General features: G+C 41.7%; 1 protein-coding gene across 4 annotated transcripts in view; it reads left to right on the plus strand.

The window, feature by feature from the left end:
* The window catches only part of ttyh3a (tweety family member 3a), a 312,980-nt gene that overhangs the window by 89,966 nt on the left and 196,822 nt on the right, over window positions 1–26,192 (plus strand). For all 4 annotated transcript variants that reach the window (XM_051933633.1, XM_028813931.2, XM_051933634.1 and 1 more), the window contains exon 2: window positions 17,026–17,195. In XM_051933633.1, the coding sequence (XP_051789593.1) occupies window positions 17,026–17,195 (170 nt within the window). The remainder of the gene's footprint in view (window positions 1–17,025; window positions 17,196–26,192) is intronic.

A 26,192-nucleotide genomic window follows, 5' to 3' on the forward strand; every position in this document is an offset into this window, starting at 1 on the left:
GTTCTGATATTTAATGATACAATAAGGTTAGTGTGTGGGTGGGGTGGTTTGTAGAATTGGTGCAGAGATTAAAATGCGCAAGTATGCTGAATGGTCAGATCCATCCATGCATTCTCATTGTTGTGGTGCTTATGCAGTATGTAACTATGAATGTATATACTGGATTTATATAATTAATGTCCAGTGTATATAGTGTAGATGTGTATGTTGTGAAAGCACCAGAGAGCCCTGGTTCAAACAAAAGGTGTTTAATTCACAATACCACAGTATATACAAGCACAAAATACAGTTCTCTCCTCTAGTTCACCTCTCCTCTCTCACCACCACACTGCTCTCATCCAGTCGAGTGTTGCCTTCCTTCCTTCCAGCTCCAACTGGCCTGGACAAGGCACTGCAGTCACTTTTATTGAGGACCCAGGAGTATCTCCAGTGCCAGGACTGTTGCCCATTGGAAGCAATTCTGGGTCACACAGAAGTCCCACATTACAGGGAGTACATCTCCCTTTAGCTTCCTCTTGCGGCAACCACGGACCTTAGCAGAGCTACGCTGCCAGACTACAATTCCTGGCATTCCCTGCTGGTTCTGGAATGGGCAGCGATATCTAGGGCTGCTGCCATGTAGTGACTGGAGGGAATAAACATCCCCCAGAGACAATCCTTCCCTGTCCTCCACTTCTATCCTGGCCAGGGAAGGTGTCTCACACAAATGTCCTGTCAGGATGCCTGTCCATTTGCTTGGGGCTTCCTACATGAGTAAGGAACCATCTCCTTCCAATGGGCTGTTCATCCATCCACTTGGGCAGTCTCTTTCGGGTCTTGCACCTTTTGTTCCCTTGGCCAGGACGCCTGTCTGCCTGCTAGGAGCCTCCCGTCCGGGTAAGGAACCACCCCCACTCCTGGTCGAGATGCCCATCCAAAAAGCGTGGCAATTACAATTTGTATATAAACTTACAGCAATTCCCTATTAGTTACTGTCAATGTACTGTATTCTGTATTGCACTTGTCCCAGCGCTTCTCCCATTCCTGATAACATATCCCATACTCATCTTTTGTCCGGAGCCTCCTGTGAATTTTCCAAAATTCCCAGCACAGTAGCAGATTGTTTTCTCTTCAGTCTCAATTTTAACTTTTGGAGCAAAAAAAGTCACAGGGAGCAAGACCTGATGAATACAGGAAGCATGAAGCAACTGCCACACTGGTTTTGCTGAAAAACTCTTTGACTGATAAAGCTGTGTGTGAAGGTGAGGTGTCATGGTGCAAAATGAAGTTTTGTGTGTGACTCTGCTCCAGAAGTTTTTTCCTGATGCTTTCCCGTAGATGCCTCAGCACTTCACTGACTTTATGTGGGAATAAACTTTTTATGAATAAGTCGGTCAATGTTGAAACATCTCCCACCCCCTGTATTCAACAGACCTCAGGCCCTGTGACTTCTTTTTGTTTCCGAAACTAAATTTGATACTGAAGGGAAGAATTTTAGGTGCTGTGGAAGAAATACAGGAAAAAACACTGGAGGCTGTAGACACAGTAACAAAAGAGCAGTACAGGTAATTGTTAGCAGGAATGTGAGAAACAATGGGACAAGTATATTGCATCAAAAGAAGAGTATTTTGATGGTGGTTGAAAGGAAATTGCTATAGGTTTTATAAAAATCTCTGGGAATTTTTGGGTCCCTAGTGTACATGTGTATATGTTGTGTGTGTGTGTGTGTGTGTATTGTGACCAGTAGGGGGTGTTGCAGCGTGCCAAACACAACCAAAATTACACAATGCCCAGGTTCAAATAAAAGGTTTATTAACCAAAATACCATACAACAAGGTTCTTGCACGTTGTGTAGCCACAAATGTTCTTTTCTTTTCACTCTCATCTTTCTCCACTCCACCTAGGTGAGTGTTGTCCAACTCTTCTCCCAACTCTGACTCTCCTGAATGATGCTGAGCACCTTCCTTTATCTTAGACTCAGGAATACTTCCTGTGCTAGGGTATAGCCCAATGGAAGCACTTTTGGGTCGAGCAGAAGTCCCCGTGAGTTGGGATCACAAATCCCACACTATACACTGACCAGTTATTTCTCCTGGTCCTTGTATTACACTGGCCTCCCAGCTGGGTGTTATTCCTTGATCTAATAGCTGCTGGAATGCCAGCATACCCAGTTCCAAACTGGCCTCTTCTACCATTTAATATGATTTCTACCAATGTCATTTGACACTAATTTAAAATACAGTTCAGTCATTCTAATTATCTTTATAACAGTGGCAATCACAAGCTGTATGTGTTGTGCTCTTCAGTGGGAGGCAGAAAGTCCTTCTGCCTGATGTGGGTGGGGTCATATGTGGTTGGAGTCACATGTCAGACTTTTTACAGTAAAAAGACAACTGCCTGTGCATAACACAGTAACCTGCATCTTACAAACTGTATATACATTTAAATTAACAATGTCACACACTAGGTGCTGCACAGCAAAGCTCAATAGCGTGAAATAAATGAGTGTTATTAGTTAGGAAATGCCTTGGACCAAATCAGACCACAATGGTGTAAATGGTATACCTTAATGAAGTGACACCACTTTACAATATCAGAACATCCTAACTCTGCTTGATCCCACATCCATTACCTCAACACAATGGGTTTCATTCCTGTGTTTGCCCCCCCCCCCCCCAGTATGAATTGAGTGGTCCATATTGTTCTTTCCTGATTACTTGCCTGACTGTCTACAGCTGCATTCTCTCATATGCTCTCCCCAGAACAGCTCCTCTTCTAATGTTTCCCAATGTTATATTTAAAATTCAGAGCATTTGGGTGCATACCAATGAATTCAACTAATTGTCCTAATTCACCTAGCATGTCTATTACTGAAACCAACCATGACATTGTATTCTGGGTCTATATATTCATATTTGCCAATGTACCTCCACAATACATTCTGCCTAAATCTCTGTGTACTTTCAAAAGAAGTCATCAAAGCAGACATAAGTCTCTGCATGAGACTAAAAGACGAGCGGTAGAAGGTTATCCTGGCTGGAGGTCATGTAACTGATTCCATTTGTCCCAATGTGTTGTTAATCCGGTAGGGGTGCAGGTCTGGCCTTAGATTAATGAGCTTGTCTGAGTCGTGGTGAGTATGGTATACCAGGGGGTGAATTCCAGCAGTGTCATTACCTGATCCTCTAATCTTTAAACACTTGCGGCACTTTAATCTGATGTGCAACCTTAATATTATTGAGGAGAGCTGTCTTTTTAGAATATCGTTGTTTGAGGCCTCTGCCTGTCCCTTTGCAAGCTTTTGTGTGTATTAGAGACTTATTTCTCAACCTGGTGATTCCCAAAGGAATCTTAAATATTTTGTGATTTACTTTAAGAACGAGCAAACCACATTAGCTTTTAGGAAAGAAAAATGCACGCTCCGTCTTCTTTCTGAAGAGCTTTTTATTCGTAGTTGTAAATGCTATTTGATGGCATCTCTTACTGTATTTTTAAAAATCTTTCATCAATCTCTTTTTTCTGACTTGATTTTTCCAGTTCAAGAGTCTGTCTTAGTTAGTGCCCATTCACACTAAACATTTTAACACTAGGCCAAAACATTCTTAAACCTTTGTCATTATTTTTAAATAAAAAACATTTTTTAAATGTTTTAGCAGGGAGCAGTTTAGAAAACTCCTGTCAGCAGCAGTTTTCTGGTGTTTTCAGTCGAGAGCTTGTTCCATTGAAATGAATGGTAACACTTGTAAAACGCTGGTAAATAAAAAAAAAGCAAAAAATGATGAGCATTTTGGAGAGGAATGTTCTTATATTTAAAAAAATTCTATATTGATTAAAGATTATAATCTATCTTTACGTTACACAACCCTAAGTATAAATTGTGACATCAACTAGTATAATTTAACATTAAAAAAACTGAAATGGGCAATAATATCACATATCTCTATGCTTACATGATCATTGCCATCTGTGTGTAATTCTGGGATTTTTCAGAATTTTGTTGGATAATTGTTCTTTAGTCTCACCTTACTGCAAAACAGGGTGAACCCAATATCAGCACTCGCAATGCTGATGCCACTTCTTCTTTAGTACTGTAATTGGCAGAATTAAACACAGTAAAGTTGTAGAAGACATTCTGAAGGCACACCATTTACATTACGACATTAGAACAACCTGCATTCCACAAAATGGTGACAGGAACTGAGATCAATCATATTTTCCCCACAAAATGATTTTTTGAAAACATTTGAAAAACACTGGAAAATACAGTAATCCCTCGCTATATCGCGCTTCGCCTTTCGCGGCTTCACTCCATCGCGGATTTTATATGTAAGCATATTTAAATATATATCGCGGATTTTTCGCTGCTTCGCGGGTTTCTGCAGACAATGGGTCTTTTAATTTCTGGTACATGCTTCCTTAGTTGGTTTGCCCAGTTGATTTCATACAAGGGACGCTATTGGCAGATGGCTGAGAAGCTACCCAGCTTACTTTTCTCTTTCTCTTGCGCTGACTTTCTCTGATCCTGACGTAGGGGGATTGAGCAGGGGGGCTGTTTGCACACCTAGACGATACGGACGCTCGTCTAAAAATGCTGAAAGATTATCTTCACGTTGCTATCTTTTGTGCAGCTGCTTCCTGAAACGACATGCTGCACGGTGCTTCGCATACTTAAAAGCTCGAAGGGTACGTATTGATTTGTGCTTGAAAAACAAACTCTGTCTCTCTCTATCTCTCTCTCTCTCTCTCTCTCTCTCTGCTCCTGACGGAGGGGGTGTGAGCTGCCGCCTTCAACAGCTTTGTGCCGCGGTGCTTCGCATACTTAAGCCAAACAGCCCTATTGATTTGTTTGCTTTTCTCTCTATCTCTGTGACAGTCACTGCTCCTGACACGCACTCCTTTGAAGAGGAAGATATGTTTGCATTCTTTTAATTGTGAGACGGAACTGTCATCTCTGTCTTGTCATGGAGCACAGTTTAAACTTTTGAAAAAGAGACAAATGTTTGTTTGCAGTGTTTGAATAACGTTCCTGTCTCTCTACAACCTCCTGTGTTTCTGCGCAAATCTGTGACTCAAGCATGACAATATAAAAATAACCATATAAACATATGGTTTCTACTTCGCGGATTTTCTTATTTCGCGGGTGGCTCTGGAACGCAACCCCCGCGATGGAGGAGGGATTACTGTACTTAACAAAACTACTGGAAATAATCTGAATAACACCCAAAAATTCTTCAAAAATACACAAAAAAGCTTGAAAAATGCCAAACAAATGCTGGATTACATTTTGCCTGAAGAAGAGGCCTGATTTGCCTCAAAGCTTTCATATTGTAATCTTTTTTAGTTAGCCAATAAAAGTGTCATTTTGCTTGACTTCTCACTACATTCATAGTGGCTAACATGATGCAACACCCCAGTACTACAAACAAATGCTGGAAATTAACAACACTCAAGTGTGATTGGGCCCTTACACCTGGTGCAACACATAAACCAACTCGGGTGCATTGTAGGGCCCAACATGCACATCCAGACTTGTCTGATGATTTCGTACCAACCCAATTAATAGACACATATCTGGGATTTGTGTGAAAAAGAAAATGAGGACACCAGGAGATAGTAACACAGCGACTGGGGCAGGATTTGAATCTAAAACCCTGGAGTTATGAGGCAACTATTATGGCTGTGTTGTCACTATTTATCACTACCCTAGCTGCATCAGGTGCAAGAAACCATTTCTGGAACGTAGCATGGCACACTCACTCATGAAGGGTCAGTTTACATAGTATAGTTAACTTAACCTGTGCATATTTGAGATGTGGAAGAAAAACTGGAGTATCTGGAGAAAGCCCATAAGAACTGGAAATTAATCCTAAAACACTGGAATGACGAGGGAGAAGTGCTAGCCACCATGCTATTCCTACAGTGCCTATAAATAGTATTTACTTCTTGGAAATTTTGCTTTTTTATTGTTATATGGCATTGAATCACAGCGGATTTAATATGACATTTTATACACTGATCAACAGAAAATGACTCTTTAATGTCAAAAGGAAAACCAATCTCTGCAAAGTTGTCTCAATTAATTATAAATATAAAACACAAAGGAAATGATCCTGGAAGAATTCTTCCCCTTTGTTATGACACACCTAAATCATCACTGGTGTAGCCAAATGGTTTTAGAAGTCATTAAGTTAGTTCAGTGGAGATCACCTGTCTGTTTTAATTGATTGTAGTGTAAATGCACCTCATCTAGAAGGTCCAGCTTATGGTGAATCAGTATGGTAGCCTAACCTACACATGAAAGATAAAAGAACACACCAAATAAATCCATGAAAAGGTTTGGGGATGGAAGAAAAAAAATATCCAAGGCACTGAATATTACCTGGAGTCCTTTATGAAATGGAAAGAGTATGGCACAGCTGTAAAACTGCCAAAGAGCAGGCCGTCAACAAAAACTGAGTGATCATGGAAGAAGAATAGTGAGGGAGACCACCAAGAGGTTGATGATATCTTTGAAGGTGTTACAAGCCTCACTTAGTGAGGTTGGAGAGACTGTGCAGACAACAACTGCTGGCTTGGTGTTTCACCAGTTGAAGCTTTATGAGAGTACAGCAAAGAGAAGAAACATAAAACATCTTGGCTAGAGTTTGCCAGAATTTAGAATTGTGGCTGTTCACCCACAATCCCCATACAACCTAACAGAGACTGAGCAGTCTTTTCAAATAAGAATGCAAAGAATTTGCAGTGTCCAGATGTACAAAGCTGATAGAAGCCTGAAAACAGAGACTCAAGGCTGCCATGTCTGCATCTACTAAATACTGACTTGAAGAGTCTGAATACGTATGTGATCAGTTATTCCATCCATCCGTCCATTATCCAACCCGCTATATCCTAACTACAGGGTCATGGGGGTCTGCTGGAGCCAATCCCAGCCAACACAGGGTGCAAGGCAGGAAACAAACCCCAGGCAGGGCGCCAGCAAACCGCAGGGCACACACACACACACACCAAGCATGCACTAGACAATTTAGAATCGCCAATGCACCTAACCTGCATGTCTTTGGACTGTAGGAAGAAAACAGAGCACCCGGAGGAAACCCATGCAGACATGGGGAGAACATGCAAACTCTACACAGGGAGGACCCGGGAAGCGAACCCAGGTCTCCTAACTTCGAGGCAGCAGCGCTACCCATTGCACCACCGTGCTGCCCTGTGATCAGTTATTTTGTGTTTTAATTTGAATTAATTTGGACTACTTTGCAGAAATCAGTTTTCGCTTTGACATCAAAGAGTTATTTTTTTATGTTGGGTCATTATCAAAACACCCAAATGAAATCCATTGTGTTTCAATGTTGCATAATAGTAAAACGTGAAAACTTCCAAGAGGGTGAATACTATTCCTAGGCACTGCATTTTAATCTGCTCCACCAAAATTCATTTTGGCAAGGAAACGCCTCGTTATTATGAGTGGAGAACTGCTGAGAGACGCAGTATGACCTCTTGTCGCTGGTCTCTTTGCACAGTTGGGACTGTCACATTTGACTCTGACAGCAATGGCCCCTTGTTCAGATGTATTGCAGCACCTGTACTTTTTAAAAATGATTAAAGGGTTAATTGCACATCTCCAGCATAGTGCTGATAAGCATACTTGATGTAGCATGTTGTTTCATATTAATAAGCTGAGGGGGGGGGGTCCCATGGGATAATCAGTGCATACTGTATATGCTTGTTTAATCATAAAAAAACCTTCTTTATCCATTCAGTGCAGCACAGTGGCACAGTAGCAAGTTCTACTGCCTTGTAGCTACAGGAATCTGGGTTCCATTACTGGCTGGTTTTTGTGATGGTTTTTTCCACATCTGAAAGACATACAGTTTAGTTTGACTGGTGATTCTTGGTTTGCCCAACGTGAGTGTGTGTGTGTGTGTGTGTGTGTGTGTGTGTGTGTGTGTGTGTGTGTATGTGAAAGCTGCAATGGGCAGGCTTCTCTTCCTGGTATGACCCTGACTTGAACCTGAGCCGGAGAATACGCTTTACTTGTGTTCTCGGCCCACACTCTCAACTTTGAAGTGTAAAAATGACAGTTTTATTTCAAAGTCTATTTCATGTTGTGTGTGGTGGCACTGAAATAAAGAGAAGAAATAAATAAACACATAAAGAAATAAGCAATAAAATCATTTTTGTGACAGACTTATTTAGTTCACATGTAATTGTATTATTATATCTGTTGAATCATATTTCACAATACGTGTATTTATTTGTGCATCTGTGTATTGTGATGGATGGCCAGGTTGCCAGCTGGGTGGAAGGCAGAGGCGTAGCTAGGGTTTTCAACGCCCGGGGACAACTGAAGATTTCGCGCCCCCTCCTGTTTGCCAAAATGCAATGGGGAAGGGAAAGAAACATCAATTTGGCGCCCCCTGGATGCTGCGCCCGGGGACAGATGTCCCCCCTTGCCCCCCCCTAGCTACACCATACCTGTAGATCCCAGCCATGCACGCTGGGAGTTGTAGTTTGGAGCAGCCCTGTTGGGTTCCATGGGCGCTGTCGTGGGTGCTGCAGGTCGGCTGAGCCATTTTTGCCACCATTTCTGCCACACTCGGAAGTGCAGCTGGACAAAGAAGGTCAAGGAACACCTGGAACACTTCTGGGTGCACTATTAAAGGAGCCACCTCACTCCAGTTGAAGAGTCAGATTCAGGACGTGGGAGACAAAGCTTGCGAGGAGGAGTAGAGGTGAAGAGAGAGAAACAAAAGAGAACGACAGAAGGACTGTGTTGTGTTGTGCTGTGTTTGTGCTTGTGAACTGTGCTGTACCGTTGGGAAACAAGAGAAGGCGTTTCCCCACTATAAATAAATGTGTGTAGTGTGGCAAGACTGGGCTCTGCATCTGACTGTGTCAGGGTTGGGGAGCTGTACACCACCCTGGTTGAAATATTCCTTCATATTGGTTGGTGCCCATGAGCCACAGGGTATACTCACTTACTGAGGTAAAGCACATTTAGGTGTCTGTGGCAGTGCGCCAATGCTTGGCGAGTGTGGTAGCTCAGTCATGTGTATCTCGGGTGTTTAATAAGGAAACAAGTTGGCTGTGTATTCACATGCAGGCACAGTTAGTTCAGTTATTGATATTTGATGGGGTGTAATCAGGGCATCACCACCCCCAATTTTAAGCCTGAGCAGGTTAGAAGGAGATGGAGAAAGAGCGAAAAAAAAAGAGAAAGAAAGAAGTACAGAGGTTAAATGGAAAGAAGAAAGAAAAGGAGAAGCAGGATTGCAGCAGGGGTGGTGTTGCTATAGTTGGGTATCACGAGTGGACCGAGCCAACGATGTTCATGCGCTAGGGTCGCTTCTACTGACCTTCCAGAGTAGCAGGAGTGACCAAGTGCTCCAGGAGACCCTGCAGAATGACAAGAGATGGCAAAGGGAGAAGGGAGCAAGGCTCATGGGGTCCCTGCTGAATGCTGAAAGGCAGTGGCACCAGCCTTTTAGATGGCCAACTGCAGTTGTTGGATGGCATATTCTGTTGTTGAGCAGACTGCAATGGCGGGCTGCTGGGATGCAGTTTTAGATGGATACACTGAGGCTTGTGATGGTTGTTATGGACAGATCCTGACTTCTACTTTAACCTGGAATTTTTGACTGGTTTACTATATTTATTGGATTATGTATTGCTGATTTTAACCTCCACAGAATCACGGTTTTCATCAAGGAGTTTTTATTTTACAGTCGACCCCGATATACGACTGGCCTGACATGCGAACAACTTGGTTTACGACCAAAATTTTTGTTTTGAATTACGACCAACGTCTTGCGTTACGACCCGAATGCGGTCACGTGTATCCGCTTGTGCGATTGTAAACAAACAGCCGAGAGCGTTTGTAAGCGTCAGTCGGAGCCCAGATACATGTGTTTGTGGACGTAATTTCGGTAAGTGCAGTGATTTATATAATTTATTTCGATAATTGCTAAGGAAGGAAGAGAAGGTAACGAAGGTAAAGAAAGCGATCACAATCGAAACAAAGAAGGAAATTGTGTGGAAATATGAGAGTGGCGTTCATGTGACCGATCTCGCTAGTATGTACAGCATGTCGAAATCCAACATCTCGACAATTTTACAAAAAAAGATTTGTATAAAGAAGCTCCTTCCAAACAATAACCACCTTCCTTTTCATTCTCCTCCTCCTTCCTTCCTGCAAGCCAAAGATGTCAAATTAAATAGTGACTACAGTATGAAATTTTTGTTTCTGGTAGGCTAGGCACTTTTTATAACTTTTTGGTTAGTACATTAGAAAAATTATTGGTGTTTTTGGTAAATTATTCACATTATACAACCCTTATTTATTAAAAAAAGTTAAGTAAGTGTTGCTGTGGGCGGTTCGGAACACATTAAGGGCATTTCCATTATTTCTTATGGGAAAAATAGTCTTGACTTACAACGAACTTGAGTTACAACCAGCCCTCGCGAACGTATTGAGTTTGTCAGTCAAGGGTCCACTGTATTTGTTGATATCTGCACTTTATGATCTTAACATTCTCTGTGTGAATAAAATCACTGCACACTTTTCCACGATCCCTTGATGTGTTATGTGTTCTCATTTCTCAGTTTGTTTTCAGCCTATGATTAATGATGTCCCAGGTTCAAAAATGTTATGCCAACTGCAGGCACCCCGGGCATCACACTTACATATCCATACTCAGTCATACTGATCAAATTTAAAGTCAACAATTAATGAACGAGTTTTTATTTTATATAGCACTTTTCAAAAATGCATGATAGGTTTATGGGGTCATTATTGTCGTGTGTACAGAAAACCATGAAATTCTCGGTTGCATTTGCTAACCAACATGCAACATTTCACTACTCTCTGGCGCCATGATTAATGAGTATTACTATTTTACCTCAGAACTGATGATAGGGCCATTTAAAAGGTGAAAAGAACAGCAAGGCAAGTTACAAACTGATTTTAAATTCAAGAACCATCAGTTGTCCTGGCATCAAATCAGCACATGCCCCTTCCTTCTCAGAGAGGTTTTGAACCTGAGGCCGAGCTGCTTTAGACAGTGCAGTACCACCACAGGTGTCTTTCTGCTTAAGTGAATCCATAATCAGGCTCATTTCTGTCTACTCTGATTTGTTTCTGGGCATAATCTTGGGCTAAGGAGGGATTGAATGGTGTTTTGGCCTGATGTCCCCCGATACAGCGAATTAAGGTAATTTGGGTTTCACGTCGCTTCTAGGAAGCTCAGGTCAAGGGAAGCCGTTCAAGCAAAATCATTAGCTTAACCGCTGCAAATGATTTATGCCTGTAGAAAGAGAGCTGCCGAATGTTTTAAAAGGAGCAGATGGGGGGGGCGAAGTAATTTCAAAATGTCTATGAAGACAGATGGAGGAGAACATAAGCAGGCTTAGGAAAAGAAGTGCCTTGACCAAACATATCAAGATATGAAGAAAAGCAGCTGCCGAAAATGGGATTATGGTGATTTGCAGTTAATTTAAATGTGGTTGTGGAGTCTCTAATGTGCCTTCGGGCGCCGCTTCCATCGTGGTGGGCAGAACTCTGAGAAGTCATTGGTTTTGGATGTTAATTGCCTTCCTTTTTTAATGTAAATCTGGGATTTTGAGCTGGCAGGCTTCTCTGCATCGCTGCAGCCAAGTGTTATTTTAGATGTAAAAATACCTTCTGAAACTGGGCAGTGCTTATTTCTTCTCGTTTACAACTTCATAATATTTATGTATTTATTACAAGCAATGTACAAATCTAACCCAGTAATGCAAGTCGAACAGTTCTGCATTGTAAGCAGTCCGATCCAGAAGCAACAGGCACAAGTCGCCATTTAGCTCATTGGGGTGCCACCTCATTGCATTGCACAGTTATACGCTCACTAACTCACAACAATTTGAGGAAGAGAATCATCCAGCAGCACCAAACACAAGACAGAAATCTTGAATGGGATGCCAGTCAATTGCCAGGCTTACTTGCACATGTCTGTCTAGGGCAAGTTCAGAATTGACAGTCGTCCTGACCAAAATGTCTTTCCCTTTTTTTGCTGTCTTACTATTTGTTTTTGACATCAATAAAAAAATTGCAAAAAAAAAAAAGTAAATGGGCCAGTTTTCTGGAGCTATGAGGTGGCAGCAGAACAAAGGACTCCACCACCCTGCTACGAAATAGTTAGTCAGACTTACAGGTGTTAACTTTGGACTTTGGGAGAGAACCAACTCTGTCCTGGGGAAATTAGCATGATCACTGGGAGACCATATAACAACGCAGACATTACACATTTGTTTGTTATTCTCAGTTTGGTCTGAGTGCAGTAACATTGACTCAAGAGAGGAAGGGACCCTGGTCAAGATAGAAAGCTCCCACCATTGGTCTCAGTGGGCCATAGGACTATGAGGTGCAACAAAGAAGCACATGTGAGAACATGCAAATCCCAGAAAGGGTGAATAAAGGTTCAAGTGGGGCTAATGAGAAATTTAATTGACTACAATTTGGTGCCCACGTGGAAGTAAAGTGCAAAATAACATTAAGAAAGAGCAGAAAGGCAACAGACAATTCATTAGTCCCATTGGTGATAACCTTTTCTGTTCTTCAACTCTAGGCAGGCGCAGACCTTGCATGTGATTTATGTCCCCTGTGCAGCTGGGCTTGAGTCTGTTGGTATTTTCTTTAGCACCCTGAAAGAAGTAGAACAATAATGTAGTGTGTAGTACTGCTGCCTCACAGTCCTGGGTTCAGATCCTGGCCTGGTCACTTTAGTGGATGTTCATGTTCACCCCATATCTGTGCATTTGGTTTGTGTGCTATGGATGTACATTTTTAGTGAACGGGTTGGCCAAATGTGAGTTAGTGTGGGTGTAAGAATAAGAACAATGAACTGATGCCCCATCATAGTTAATTCCTGTCTTTTGCCCAGTACTCCCAGATTGCAGTAAGTGGGTTTGATCAAGTTAGATGTGGGACTGAACTGGCTTGTGCCTGGTATGGCAGAGTGGGCGTGTCTGGTGGAGTCCATATTTTAAAGGAAGAATCCAGTCTGGTTACCTTTGTGTTCCTTTAAATGTCAATGTGATTAGGCAGCAGCTGGTAAATCCCAAAATTCAAAATGATAATGCATCAGAAATTCCGTGGAGTGAAAGAAGGGCCCAAGAGAGTCCATCTGGTAGCCAAGAGCTGAAATCTTTACACACAGAGTACATAAACAGGAGCAGGCCTCCAAAAATACCCACAGAAGGCCAGATCAACCAAGATTTTACTCTAGGTCCCCAGGTAGCCTAACCCCAAATTGAACAGGCAGGCTTTCCAGCTTTCGCAGGCCCAAAATAATAAAAGTCTTGAAATGTCACATAGAAGCTCCCCACAATATGTAAGTGCATTCTGCATAGTAGTCAAGGACCCCAACAGTGCTGCCCTTCCATACTACAAGTTCCTTTGTATTCAAAGGTTTACAGCATTAAGGAGATTCCACAAGATCACAAAAAACAGAAGGCAAGGCAAAAAGGAACAGAAATGAAGGGTTTGCTTAAAGCTAAACCTAAAGCAAACAAATCCGGTACAAAATCCAAAAACAATAACTTAAAGGGAATACAGGGCTTAAAAACCCAAGCATCCAAAAATGATCAAAAGCAAATCAAAAACAAACTGCAGTGACCACTTTAATGACAAAATTGATGAACACTCTGAAGTGTAGACTCAAATTCTTCTGGGGCCAGAACTTCAGCTGCCTAGGCTCTACATGCAGGAGGCAGGGCAGATTACAAACAATACTACAGAGAAACACAATAGCACAGAAAATTACAAAAATTCAAAGACAAAGCCAGAATTGATAACATGATATACAAAGATATTTATAAACAACAATAGAAAGAATACATAAAAAAATATTAAGTAATGACAATAACCCTTGGTAAAACATAGCAGTGGTACTCTACCCAGCTGAGGGAAAGGTGGGACCATACTGCATGTTACGAAGGGCTTTGTAGCAGTGGGCAGGAATGCATAACCTTCATGTCAGGTTTTAACTGTTTATTGTATTTGTATAAACTTTTCGGATAAAACTTTTTTAACAAATAACTCTTGGCCTATGTATCAGGGGAGAAGCAAATTTTTCAATTCAAAAGCACAACCCTGTGTGAAAGGCTTCTGGGTTGTGGGCTACTTTCATTTTAATGGAGGAAGTGATTTAACAATATTTTAGAGAAAATTGTACTTGTTTGACACGATTTTGATCATTCGATGGGATGACTTTATGTGGATTATGTGAAATGAGTAAATATTTTGATACTGTTTGCTTTTTTCAGCGTTGGTCACTGCTAGCTTCCATTGAAGTATAAACTTCATTAGCTCCATTTTGCACGACAACATGAGATTAAAATTTTTTCTCTGCCATAATTACAAACCACATGGGCTAAGTAACATTAAAGTTTTAAGTTTTAATCAAGAACATGGCCCATCTAATAATAGCTGACATGAATATCTTAATCACATAAGGTGGTAGAGTGGAGGCAATGAAAGGCAATATAATAAGGTGGGGGGTCTGGCCATTTAAAGCTTTAATAAAAACAAAGTAATATTTTAAAATGAATCCCAAAACAAACTAGGAGCCAATGAAGGACACTATAACCAGAGTGATGAGAGTTTTTTTCTTAGCGCCAGTCAATAATCTCGCCGCAGCATTCTGTACCAGTTGCAGACGTAGCAAAGACATTGGACTTGTACTTCTTGTGATGCCCAGGGCGCATACTGCCACCCCATCCCTGACACAAACAAGCAGGACACCAATTGCCACACAGCACACAGTTTATTTAAAGTTCAGTACCATGCACAAATCACCAACACAACACAGTCCCTCTTGCTGCCAGTCCTTCCACCTTTACTTCTCCTTAGGCTTTCTCCTCTTCCTCCAGACTCTGGTTGCTGACTTCTGGCGTTTGGCCCCTTTTTTTAGGGCACCTGGAACGAGTTCTTCCAGTCGTACTTCCAAGTGTGGTGGAAGTGCAGCCAAATAGGCCCTTGAAAACATCCATGTGACCCCTGGTGGAGGCCACGGGCCCCATGCTCATGACCCATGACCCCGCTGGGGGCTGCCCTGTGTCAGTCTAGGGGAGAAACTGTCCTGGAAATACTCTCCAAAATCAGGGCATCCTGGCTGGATAATGGCCATCCGCCACATTCTATACAAAGAATTACAAATGGCAAAATATAAATTCATGGATCACTTTCTTTAAATTAGGAAATTATAATATTGGCTTCACATTACAGGTCATTCTAAGCTGGAAAAAGCTATCTTTAACAACTGGGTTGACTTGCTTGTGAAATTTAAGGTCTGGAATGTAGGAGCACTATAAGGTCACTAGAGGGCGCTCTGTTCAATTGTTGCCAGGTTCTCAGAGGTGTCTCCGACTTGACACCCTGACAGTAACGCTTAGATGGGCTTTAACAGCCAATTCCTTGTAGGACCAAACTGAGCTTAAATTTTGGAGAGCTAAAAGGCTCGGCTAATGCAAGAGCACTGAGAGCTAAGACAGAGAGAGAATGGCACCTTGGGGCTTCAGGTGGGTAATTCACCAACACACAGAGGCATAGTGAGATAGCAGGGTTTAATCTGTGGGTTGTACATTTGTTATGTTAAATTCTCCCTTTGATCATCCCTCCTCTTATATTTGAATTCCATAAAGTAGTTACATGTACTGTGTTTAGATGCAACATAGTAATGTCCCAGTACAGCTGAATATTCCCAATTACCTAGACCAGCAGCTATTTTATGAATGTAAAATTTTCAGTTCTCCATCTGGCAAAGAGTTGATTCAGACTAAACAAAGGTGAACAATAGACTAATAAAAGAATTCTGACAATGTGGACATTTACAAATGAGCAGAGGCCATTCCATCCGTGTAGTTTGCCTTGAGCTGGCTAGCCTTAGCTGGATAAGTTAAGCCCAATTTCTGCCCACTGGTTTTAGGTTTCCCTCTGAGTTTTTAAGTTTCACTCAGAGATTTGTGCTGCTTACTCCTTAGGGGATTGTGACCACACTCATATAGCGTAAGACGCAGTGGACTGGCTCACAGTGCTGTGCCAACCACCAAATACAGAAACATTATTTAATATACAGTATCATAAACTGAATTGAGCAAAGGCAACACAAGTAAGTAGATGCCAAGGAAATCGTAGCAAAGGAAAAGTGAAAAATAATAAAGTAAAAATTTAACAAGTCCAGACCATTTCGACACTCTGTTCATTACCCATTCAGCAATCTGTCCTCAAGGCTAAAGAAATTGACCTTCTCCATGCTCTTTACTTCATTTGGTACCTTTCACGCACATATTATCATTTAGGTCATTTTCTTCTGCCTAGCATCACACAGACCTAATGAATTATTGTTTTGGGTGACCAGACAACATTCCATGAGCTGTGTTTCTAGCCACTTAAACTTAAGATGTGCCAGGCAACTCTCTTTGTTGACTCCAAATTTACTTGAGGAGTCTATGAGTGTATAGTCAGAAGGCATGATTGGCATAAATTTGCTAAATTTGGTATGCCCACAGGGTATGGAAGCAGGCTAGAAAACTGAAGGATCGCTCAAGCTAATCACGTCTGGGCCCGAGTTCCACTCTACTCCCTTAGTGTGTTCAGTTCTGTACCCATCTGGTCATTATGGACAAAATACTGTAGTGATCAGCTTTGGGTCATGAATATTATAGGGTCAGTAGGCCTTTTAATTCAGAAACATTATAGGGTCAATAGGTCTTGGGTAAATTCTTTGATTGTCTACTTTTTAAAAATCTAGGAGGTGGCATTAATAGTCCTTTTAACTTCTGCACTTATCCTATACTTGTCTCCAGGGCTGTCTTAACATATGGGCACAATGGGCACTGGTTGGTGGCTGATGGCTTTGTATGTTTTTGTTTTGCTATCTAAACAGGGGCCCCAGTGCATTACTTAATGCTGTTAAGATGGCCCTGTCTCCCATATAATGTTTGATCATCTTTGAGTCTGAAGGGATGTTCTAACTCTTCTTTGTCTTTCTTCTTTTTGTTGTCCTACAGTCACTCTTGTTGCTCGGAGGTGTGGCGCTAGCCTGCCTTGCCCTGGACCTCCTCTTCCTTCTCTTCTACTCTTTTTGGCTCTGCTGCCGCCGAAGAAAGAGTGAAGAACAAGCCAACGCAGACTGTTGCTGCACTGCCTGGTGTGTCATCATCGCTACGTTAGTCTGCAGGTAAGCTGAAGGACATGGGGCTTTGGGGTATGAGTTATGACAATGACCCAAGGGAATTCACAGTAAAAAACAAGAAAGGGGCGTCCAGTGTCTGACAAGATCGAGATACTCTGAGTAAGTGTGGCTATGCCCGGTTTACATGGTGCAGATTTGTTCTCAGTGTTTCGTCCTTTATTTTTTGCTGCTTTGATCAATGAGTGTTTAAGGACAGAGAAGGCCTTGTTAAATTGACTTCACTAAAGAACTTATCCACCCTGAGTCGGAGGATGTCAAATAGCTGATGGTCTTTCATTCTTACCAGTTTCTTAATTGGAAGCTAATTCTTAATTTTTTAATTTAATTTGATGCTTTTCTGAGAAATGTCAGAAGGACTGATGTATTTGTTTCTTTTCTGTATTAATTTTTTCTGCATGGCATTTTAGTTTACCCAATTGATTGTTAGGGATTGGTTCTTGCGCTATAGCTTGGAATCACACAAATGTGATTGTTATGTTACGATTAATTACTAATATTTTGTTTCTTGAAACTGTTCCTGCTTCCTTCCTTTTCATTTTTTAATTACTTGCTTTAAATGATCAGTACTAAGACCTTTCCTAATGGAATGGCTAAGACACCCCTGTAGCTGCTTTAAAGAAATCAGTCATTGATCAAATAATCCACTTAACAAACAAACTGCCAACAGTGAGCTAAGTTAAAATATTATTGTAGCTTAAAAAAAAAACTTTTTTTATGTGTTTAATTTTTTTTTTTACTATTTTTTCTTATTACCATTCATTAAAAGGCAACCTGTAGTCAGCTTGATGTCTGCTTCAGACTCCTTTTTGCTATATAAGATCTTCCACCATGGCCATTTGCTTCCTCTGTTATAGAGTAAAAAAAAGAACAACAAATGTGAGATGGTTTTGAATTTTACCCCAAATTCACGGCAAATCTCTATAAATATTGTAGATTTGAAGTAGGCTTTGCTATATCAACTTTAAAAAGAACAAATATACAGCACAATGTCACACTACATTAATTACATTAATCCCTTGCGATTCACAGGGGGTAGGAGCTCAAGACCCCCTGCAAATGTGAAAATCCATGAATATGTTTTAGGCCCATGATTACTGTGTATTCTAAGTTTATTGCACTAAATAATTTGTGAGAAATACAAGACAGAACTATCACTGCGCTATTAAATCACGCGTTTAAGACTGGCTGCAGAAACAAAGATGTGTGGGACCCCCCCAGACAAAGAGCATAGTTCAGCAGTTCTTTAGTGAACCCTAACTTTTTAAAAAATGTAACTGATTATATTAAATTTGTATGTATATTTATGGTAGTAAATGACAAAAATGATTACAATTACAGATAGAAAAGAAATCCAATAAAACGTTAAGCACAAAACGATAAACACTCACAACACAGTCCAGTTTCACAGATGTAGATGACGGTGGTCCAGTAATGAAATTAAATCCCTTGTGAGCAGCCTCCTGAAAGTTATGCAAAGTTTTGTCCTCCCAGGATGCTGATGCATCAGTGATTCCCAGATGTTTTCCAACCCAGACGAAATCACACGAACAAGCAGACACAGGACAGGAACATAAATCCAGAGAAAACTGTAATCTGATGGGTGTAATTGTAATCCATTTGTGCATTTAAGCGCTGAAACAAAAAGACATCACCCGGTTGAAATCCTGCCCACTTGCTGTGCTTCACATGTAAAGCTAGCGCCTATGTCTTTCACCCAGCAGCCCCTGGGGCAACCAGCGAGGCTGCCCAATGCTCCTGAAGTTGCTGGGATTTGCAGTCCATTTAAGTTGAGAGCTTAACAGCATTGCATGTGGTTTTCCACAATAGGCCACAAAACTCGCAAAGTAATTTCCATTCAATTACTGGAATGACAATTACTGGGATTTCAAACCCACGAATAGGCGGATCCATCCATCCATCCATTTTCCAACCCGCTGAATCCGAACACAGGGTCACGGGGGTCTGCTGGAGCCAATCCCAGCCAACACAGGGCACAAGGCAGGAACCAATCCCGGGCAGGGTGCCAACCCACCACAGGACACACACAAACACACCAAGCACACACTAGGGCCAATCTAGAATCGCCAATCCACCTAACCTGCATGTCTTTGGACTGTGGGAGGAAACCGGAGCGCCCAGAGGAAACCCATGCAGACACGGGGAGAACATGCAAACTCCACGCAGGGAGGACCCGGGAAGCGAACCCGGGCCCCCAGGTCTCCCAACTGCGAGGCAGCAGCGCTATCCACTGCTCCACTGTGCCGCCCTATATATATATATATATATATATAACACAGTATTTAACAGGGAATTTAAATAAACAGCATAATAAAAGAGGGTCGTCAAGTCCTGCATTTCCTAAACCCCTTCCTCAGTTCTGAGCCCAGTGGTGCTGGAGCCTATCCTAACAGCACAGTGTTCCAGTCCACCTTGGCACACTCTGGGCACACTGCTGCATGTCACACGGGGCCTGACCTTATCAATTTAAACAGGATCATTAAATCTACAGCGCAGTATTAAACATAATAATCAATTATACATTGTAGCAGTAGAGGCGTGTGTCCACCTCTTGAACCCTCAGGTACCACTCCAAACACCAGGTGAAAGTACAAGACTTCTTTATTTTGTAATCACATGCACAAAGCACCCTCCACTCCACACTACTCATATAATAAACTAATCACAATACTCTCTCTCCTCCTTCTCCCAGACACTTAGCCACCCTACCTCCCAGCTCAGCTCAGTGTCTGGGCTTTCCCAGAGTCCTTTTATACACCATGACCCGGAGGTGTTCCTGCCCAACAGTCCACAGTTCCTTATTCCTTCCGGGTCAGGGTAAACAGTCCTTATCTTCAACCTGGAAGAACGTCATCTCTCCTGCTCACGTGACCAGGACGTACTTCCAGGTTATAGGGCACACATGAGTCCACGGGCTTCCCGATAGCTACTCCTAGTGGTCCCCAAGGTATCCAGCAGGGCTGTGTATAAAAACTACATAGTCCATGAGGCCCTGCTGGAATTCGGGGCCCGTCCATGCTGTCGGGAGAGCTCCTCCTGGCGGCCTGGGGGTGAGGGCCGGAATAAGAAGCCGGCAATCCATCACAACATATATTAAACATTTTATTAAAGAAATTAAAATATGATTGTTTTTCTCTTTGTGTAGTTGATATAATTTACCTTCTAACTGAGCCCATACTCTGTGAAGATTGCTATACCAAAATCATTTTAATTGAATTCAGTCATAAGTAGAATGTTTAAATATATAAACTAGGATGTTAATACTTCTTTTTTTAAGAAAATGAATTTTTTTAGTAATATTTATATAACAGCAGCTATAAAATGAAGAGGTTTCCACTATCACATAGTCAACATTTAGATGTTTATGCTAATATTGATTTTGAAACTGCATGTCATTATAAGAACCTGAAAAAGGTAAATCAAATGCGCCACTTCTTCTGCCGTCTCCATGGTTACTTTAAATAAATGAACATCTTCTTCTTCACATGCATAATCACTGATGAGCGCCCGAGTAAATAAAATGTCAGGGATGTCTAAATCCATAATTTGTGCCTTCACTGGAGAATAAAATGTTTTTTGCCTGTTAAATGTCGCACACACTTTGAGAGTGCAATGGACTGGGATGGCTGTCAAATTGGGTGGGGGGCTGCTCCAACCTTCGGTGAGCAATATTTGCGAAGCCCACAGGTGTTGTTATCATGTGTACAAACTAGAGTTTAAAGCTTTTCACACATAAAGCATTGTAATATTTAAAGGCACTTTGAAGAATAGGGGCAGCACAGTGGCACAGTAGTAACACTGCTGCCTTGCAGTAAGGGGACCAGGGTTCACTTCCTGAGTTTTCTTTGGATAGAGTTTGCATGATCTCCAAGTGCCTGCATGGGTTTCCCCTGGGTGCTCTGGTTTCCTCCCACAGTCCAAAGACATGCAGTTTAGGTGGATTGGTGATACTAAATTGGCCCTAGGGTGTGTATTTGTGTGAATGTGTCTGCCCTGTTTCAATAGACTGGTGCCCTACTTTCTGTCCTACGCTAATTGGGATAGACCCCAGCACCCCTTGTTATCCTGTTCTGGACTAAGCAGGTTAGAAAATAACTGACTGACTTTGAAGAACAATATATTTCATGAAATAGTGTTTCTATTATTTAGGCTTAAAGTCATGGCTTTGAAGAGTAGCTCTGTGATATTGCTGAGTTAACATGTTTATGCTGGTTTCTTATCTTATGATTAAAGGCCAATATTCAAGAGTGCTTTTCTTTCAATACCTTAGGCTGTATTTTAATTATTGAATAACATACCTTTCTCAAGCCTGTTGCTTCCAGTTGAGGTTCACAGTAAGTCAGAACCTGTCCAGGCAGCATTGGGTGGACACAACACCACATCATTGCAGGGTCCACTGATGCACATGCCCACTTAAGCTAACTTGCACATTGATGTTGGAGGAAAGGCAGTACTGATAGAAAACCCATGGAGTTACAGGAAGATTGTCTAAACTCAATTTGAGATTTGAACCTAGGATGCTGATTCCGTGAAGCAGCAGCACTTACCATTCTGCTGCCTTTAATTCTGGCCTTATAACCAAAAATATTTTCAAAAGCCAGGGCTCCTAAATTATCCCTTGCTTTTTGATTATGGCTTCCTGATGTTTATGAGCCGTCTCTAAATTTGTTACTGTGGTTGAGGCAACAAACACCCTTTCTCATATGGGAGAGAAACTGGCTGTCCCACATAATGGCGATATGAAACTTATTATGTATGTCATCACTTTCACTTCTGCTGGAGCTAAAATGAGTACCATCACATTTAACAGAATTTCTTTCTTTCATTCGGAGTACCATTTTCTCTCTGGTACTTGAGTAGTTGTAAAACAGGCCTATTCATCTCCACCTTGTCAAAGGCTGCAGTGGCTGGAGTTTTTATCCTACATGGTCTATCAGATCCCAGATATACAGGGAATCTATCCATTAATGTTTGAACTTGCTTAATGTAATTTAGGGTCATGGAGGCATGGAATCTATTCTTGTAGAAAACAACTCTGGATAGAGCTCAGGTCCAGTACAGACATACATTATTTACAACAATGTCTACCTTTAGGAGACAAATTTGTTTTCCAGATCACTTTTGTGGAAAATAATTATAAAATAACAGTTGTAGCAGCAAAGTAACAGTAATAAAGTTAAATATACTTATGTGGTCTTTCTTCTGGGTACTGTAGTTTTTCTTCCACATCCTAAAATGTGAGTGTTAAGGATAGTTGGCAACCCTAAGCTGGCCATGAGTGACTACATGTAAGTTTGTGAGTCGGCCCTGTGATGAACTGGCATCCTGTCCAGAGCTTTTGTCTGCCTTGCACACAATGCTGCTAAGAATAAGCTTCAGCTTCTGGGATCCTAAACTGTATTATGCGGATTTAGTAATGAATAGATAGATAAGTTCTGTCTTGTTTAATTAGTTGCTACTTACCTTAGTCAGGTATATTATCTCCTGAATGCTGGAAGTTCATAATTGGACAATTTGTTCTAGGGTATCCCTTTCCCAACCCTGAATGGCTTTCTGTTTTCCGTGCTGAATCCACCAGTCTCCTCGAGGGATGGATCTCTTTTTGTTTAGGAATAACAATTGAACAGACACAGTGCAGCTTATTGGTTATACTCCATTTAACTGCAGATGCTTCTTAAGTGCTTCTCTGTGGCATAAATAATTGGATCAATATTATTTTCACTTTGAAATTTTATTTCCTTTATTATTCTTGCTCTGCTGCTTGGCTTGATCGGTTTATGAACTTTGTGCTTTTGTTTTTGTGAGTACAATTCCTCTATGCAGTATGCTGTTTTTGGCCGGTTTACCACCTACCTACTGTGTGCTTAACATTTATTTTATACACACACACATGCACGCACATATATATATATATATTGTGACAGATAAAGGCACTGTCAACCCCTTGAACCCTCAGACCAGACGTCAGACACCAGATAAAAGTCCAATAATAATATTTATTATTATAAATAAGTGCACAAAGCACCCTCCTCTCCACAATACTCAATAAATCCACAATAACACTAATCAATACAATCCTCCACTCTCCCAGATACTTAGGCACCCTGCCTCCCAACTCAGCTCGTCTGTCTGGGATTTCTCAGAGTCCTTTATAGTCCGTGACCTGGAAGTGTTTCCGAACCCTCAGTCCATGTGACTTCTTAGCATTTCCATGTCAAAACTCTTCTTTTTCATCCTGGAAGCACGTCATTCCTTCTGTCCATGTAACTGGGACGTATTTCCGGGGTGTAGGGAAAATAGTCACTGCTCCTCCCTGCAGCGCCTTCTAGCGGCCCCCGTGGTATCCAGCAGGGTTGTAAAGGAAAACTCCAATGTCCATAATTCCCTGCTGGCATTCGGGGCACCTCCATGCTGCAGGGAGGGCTCCACCTGGCAGCCTGGGGGTATTGACCGGGGTGAACGGCCGGCCATTTCTCACAATATATATATATATATATATATATATATATATATTATATATTGTAACAGATAGCCCGGACCACAGACAGACACCACGCAATTGTCACACAGCACACCTTTATTCAACGTACTGGCACAGCACACAATAACCCACAGTGCTGACAATACCCTCAGTACTCAGTCCTTTCTTTCTTTGCTCCAACAAGCTCCACTCCTGTGCTCTCCTCCTAGCTCAGTCCACTGCCACCTGATTCCAGCTCCCAAGTTGTGGCAACTGTCTCCTTTTATAGAGGACCCAGAAGTGCTCCAGCTGTTCCATGATTAACTTCCGGCTGAGACAGCAGTCCTGCACAGGAGGGCTCAGATATTCTCCATACACCCCCTAATGGTGTTCGTGAGCCACAGCAGGGTTGAACATCCCTGCTCTGTGGCAGTGTTTCAAACCCAGAGGGCTGTCCTCCGTCGTCCTGGCTGGGTGAGTATCCCGGCTGCCCAATACAAAATATATATATATACAGTATATATATATATATAATATATATATATATATATATATATATATACACACTAACCGACGCCCGCCGTAGCATATGGCAGTGTAAGAATAGGAACGGAAAACGGTGAGAAAGGAATTCAGAAATCAAGAAGAAATAAATACTTCTTGAAAGACGCAGTTGTGAATAGGTGTTTTGGTGGAGACAACAGATAATGAGTCGAAAGATCTAACCCTAGAAAAGCCACGTACAACAGACCGTGGCTGAAGACTGGTTGTTGTAGATTAACGCAAATCTTTGCAAAAGTTTGTCCTTGGGACTTGTTGATAGTCATGGAGAAGGCCAGTCTGAGTGGGAATTGTGTGCGTTTAAATGAAGAGAGTATTTCCAGAATTGTAAATGCAAGGTGGGATGTTGGGGTTGTGTTTGAAGTAAATGACAATGGTAGCATGGAGAATGTCGGAAAGAGCTTGAATTTCAGCTTCACTACCATAAACTCCAGATGTTGCCATGTATTGATAGTACTCCTGACTTCTTGTGATAATTCAACTTGCGTTGGAAAGAACAACAGGAAGAACGTCTCCAAATCTGTCCCAATGTGATGCAACAAAATCTACTATCCTATGTCGTAGTGAGAGTGCATTGCCTTCGTCAACCGTTTGTGTCAAGAAATAACCCACTGATAGAAACAGGTAGTTGCCGGATCCCGGAATAGAGATGATGTTGTACAAAAATCCGTCGACAGAGAAGATATTGTTGTTCATTTTATAACAAAGGTTTAGGAAACAACCGTTGCAGTATAACGAAAATACGAAGGAGCAAAACCAATGCCAATGGTCGACAGAGTACCTTTCTGTAGCAGGCTACGGAAAAGACTCCCAGGCGCACACATGGCTGAAGTGACAGGTCACGCGGTCAGGCTAAATATAGGGTGGTGACGTGACACCAATGGGGTCATGAGAGAGGAGCGGGGAACGTGGTAGTCCGAAGAAGGAATAGAAATCGAGAAAAGCGGTGTGGGGGTGTATGAGGGGCCTCAGGCAGTGTGGAGAAGGGTTTGGAAGAGCAGAAATAGGATTCAAGAAATGCCGTGTTGGCTGCGTGTGGGCGAGACCGGTTTTGAAGAGGAGCCGCAGGCAGCGTGGGGGAGGGTTTGGAAGAGGACGAATAGCAATCGAGAAATGCCGTGTCGGCTGCGTGTGGGTGGGACCGCTTTTGAACAAGAAGCAGGACAAACCAGAAGAGAAATATATATAAGATATATATAGTATATATATATATATATATATATATATATATATATATATATATATATATACTATATATATATATACCATGTGTAAATATTTTTGTTCAGTATTAGCTGTGTTAGAGGGTTCTGGGTTGGTAGAGATGTACCCACAAGGCAGAGTCTCCAGATTCTAACAGAATCAATGCAGGCCAGAGAGGAATTACTTGGTGGTTTGTACTGGTTCATATTTTTGAAAAAAAGTATTGTAATGTACACCATATCTTTCACCTACATTGCCACTTCATATAATAAGCAGAGGAGGGGTAATGGCATATCTGTACCCTGGGTGCCTTGGTGTCATAAACCAAATCACAGTCATTTAACTAAACAGAATACCTTTGGAGATCCATGGAGAAAATGCACACTTCCACAGGGAGAGCAGAATGAGACAGGATACAGCCATCCTACTTTATATCCCATACCTGGACAGCAGGATTTTTACTGGCCACCTCCTCGATGGGAGGTAATTAGGTTTTTCTGGCCCTATTCAGTAGCACCAAAAGCTACTTTCCATCCATTATTTAAAACTTACTTTTTAGAAATTCATGGACAATGCTCTGTACTGGCAGGACTGGGTGTAAGCCTTTTACGTTAGAGTTGCCAATGAGTTTAACCAATCATGTAAGTGACTACAAACAACAAAGGACAAGTCGATGTACAGCTTTGAGATTCTTTTACTGGTATTGCAGACTGGAGGAGTTTGGGCTGCACTGTGAGTTT

Source organism: Erpetoichthys calabaricus, chromosome 11 (genome assembly GCF_900747795.2).
Source record: "Erpetoichthys calabaricus chromosome 11, fErpCal1.3, whole genome shotgun sequence".
Taxonomy (NCBI): domain Eukaryota; kingdom Metazoa; phylum Chordata; class Cladistia; order Polypteriformes; family Polypteridae; genus Erpetoichthys; species Erpetoichthys calabaricus.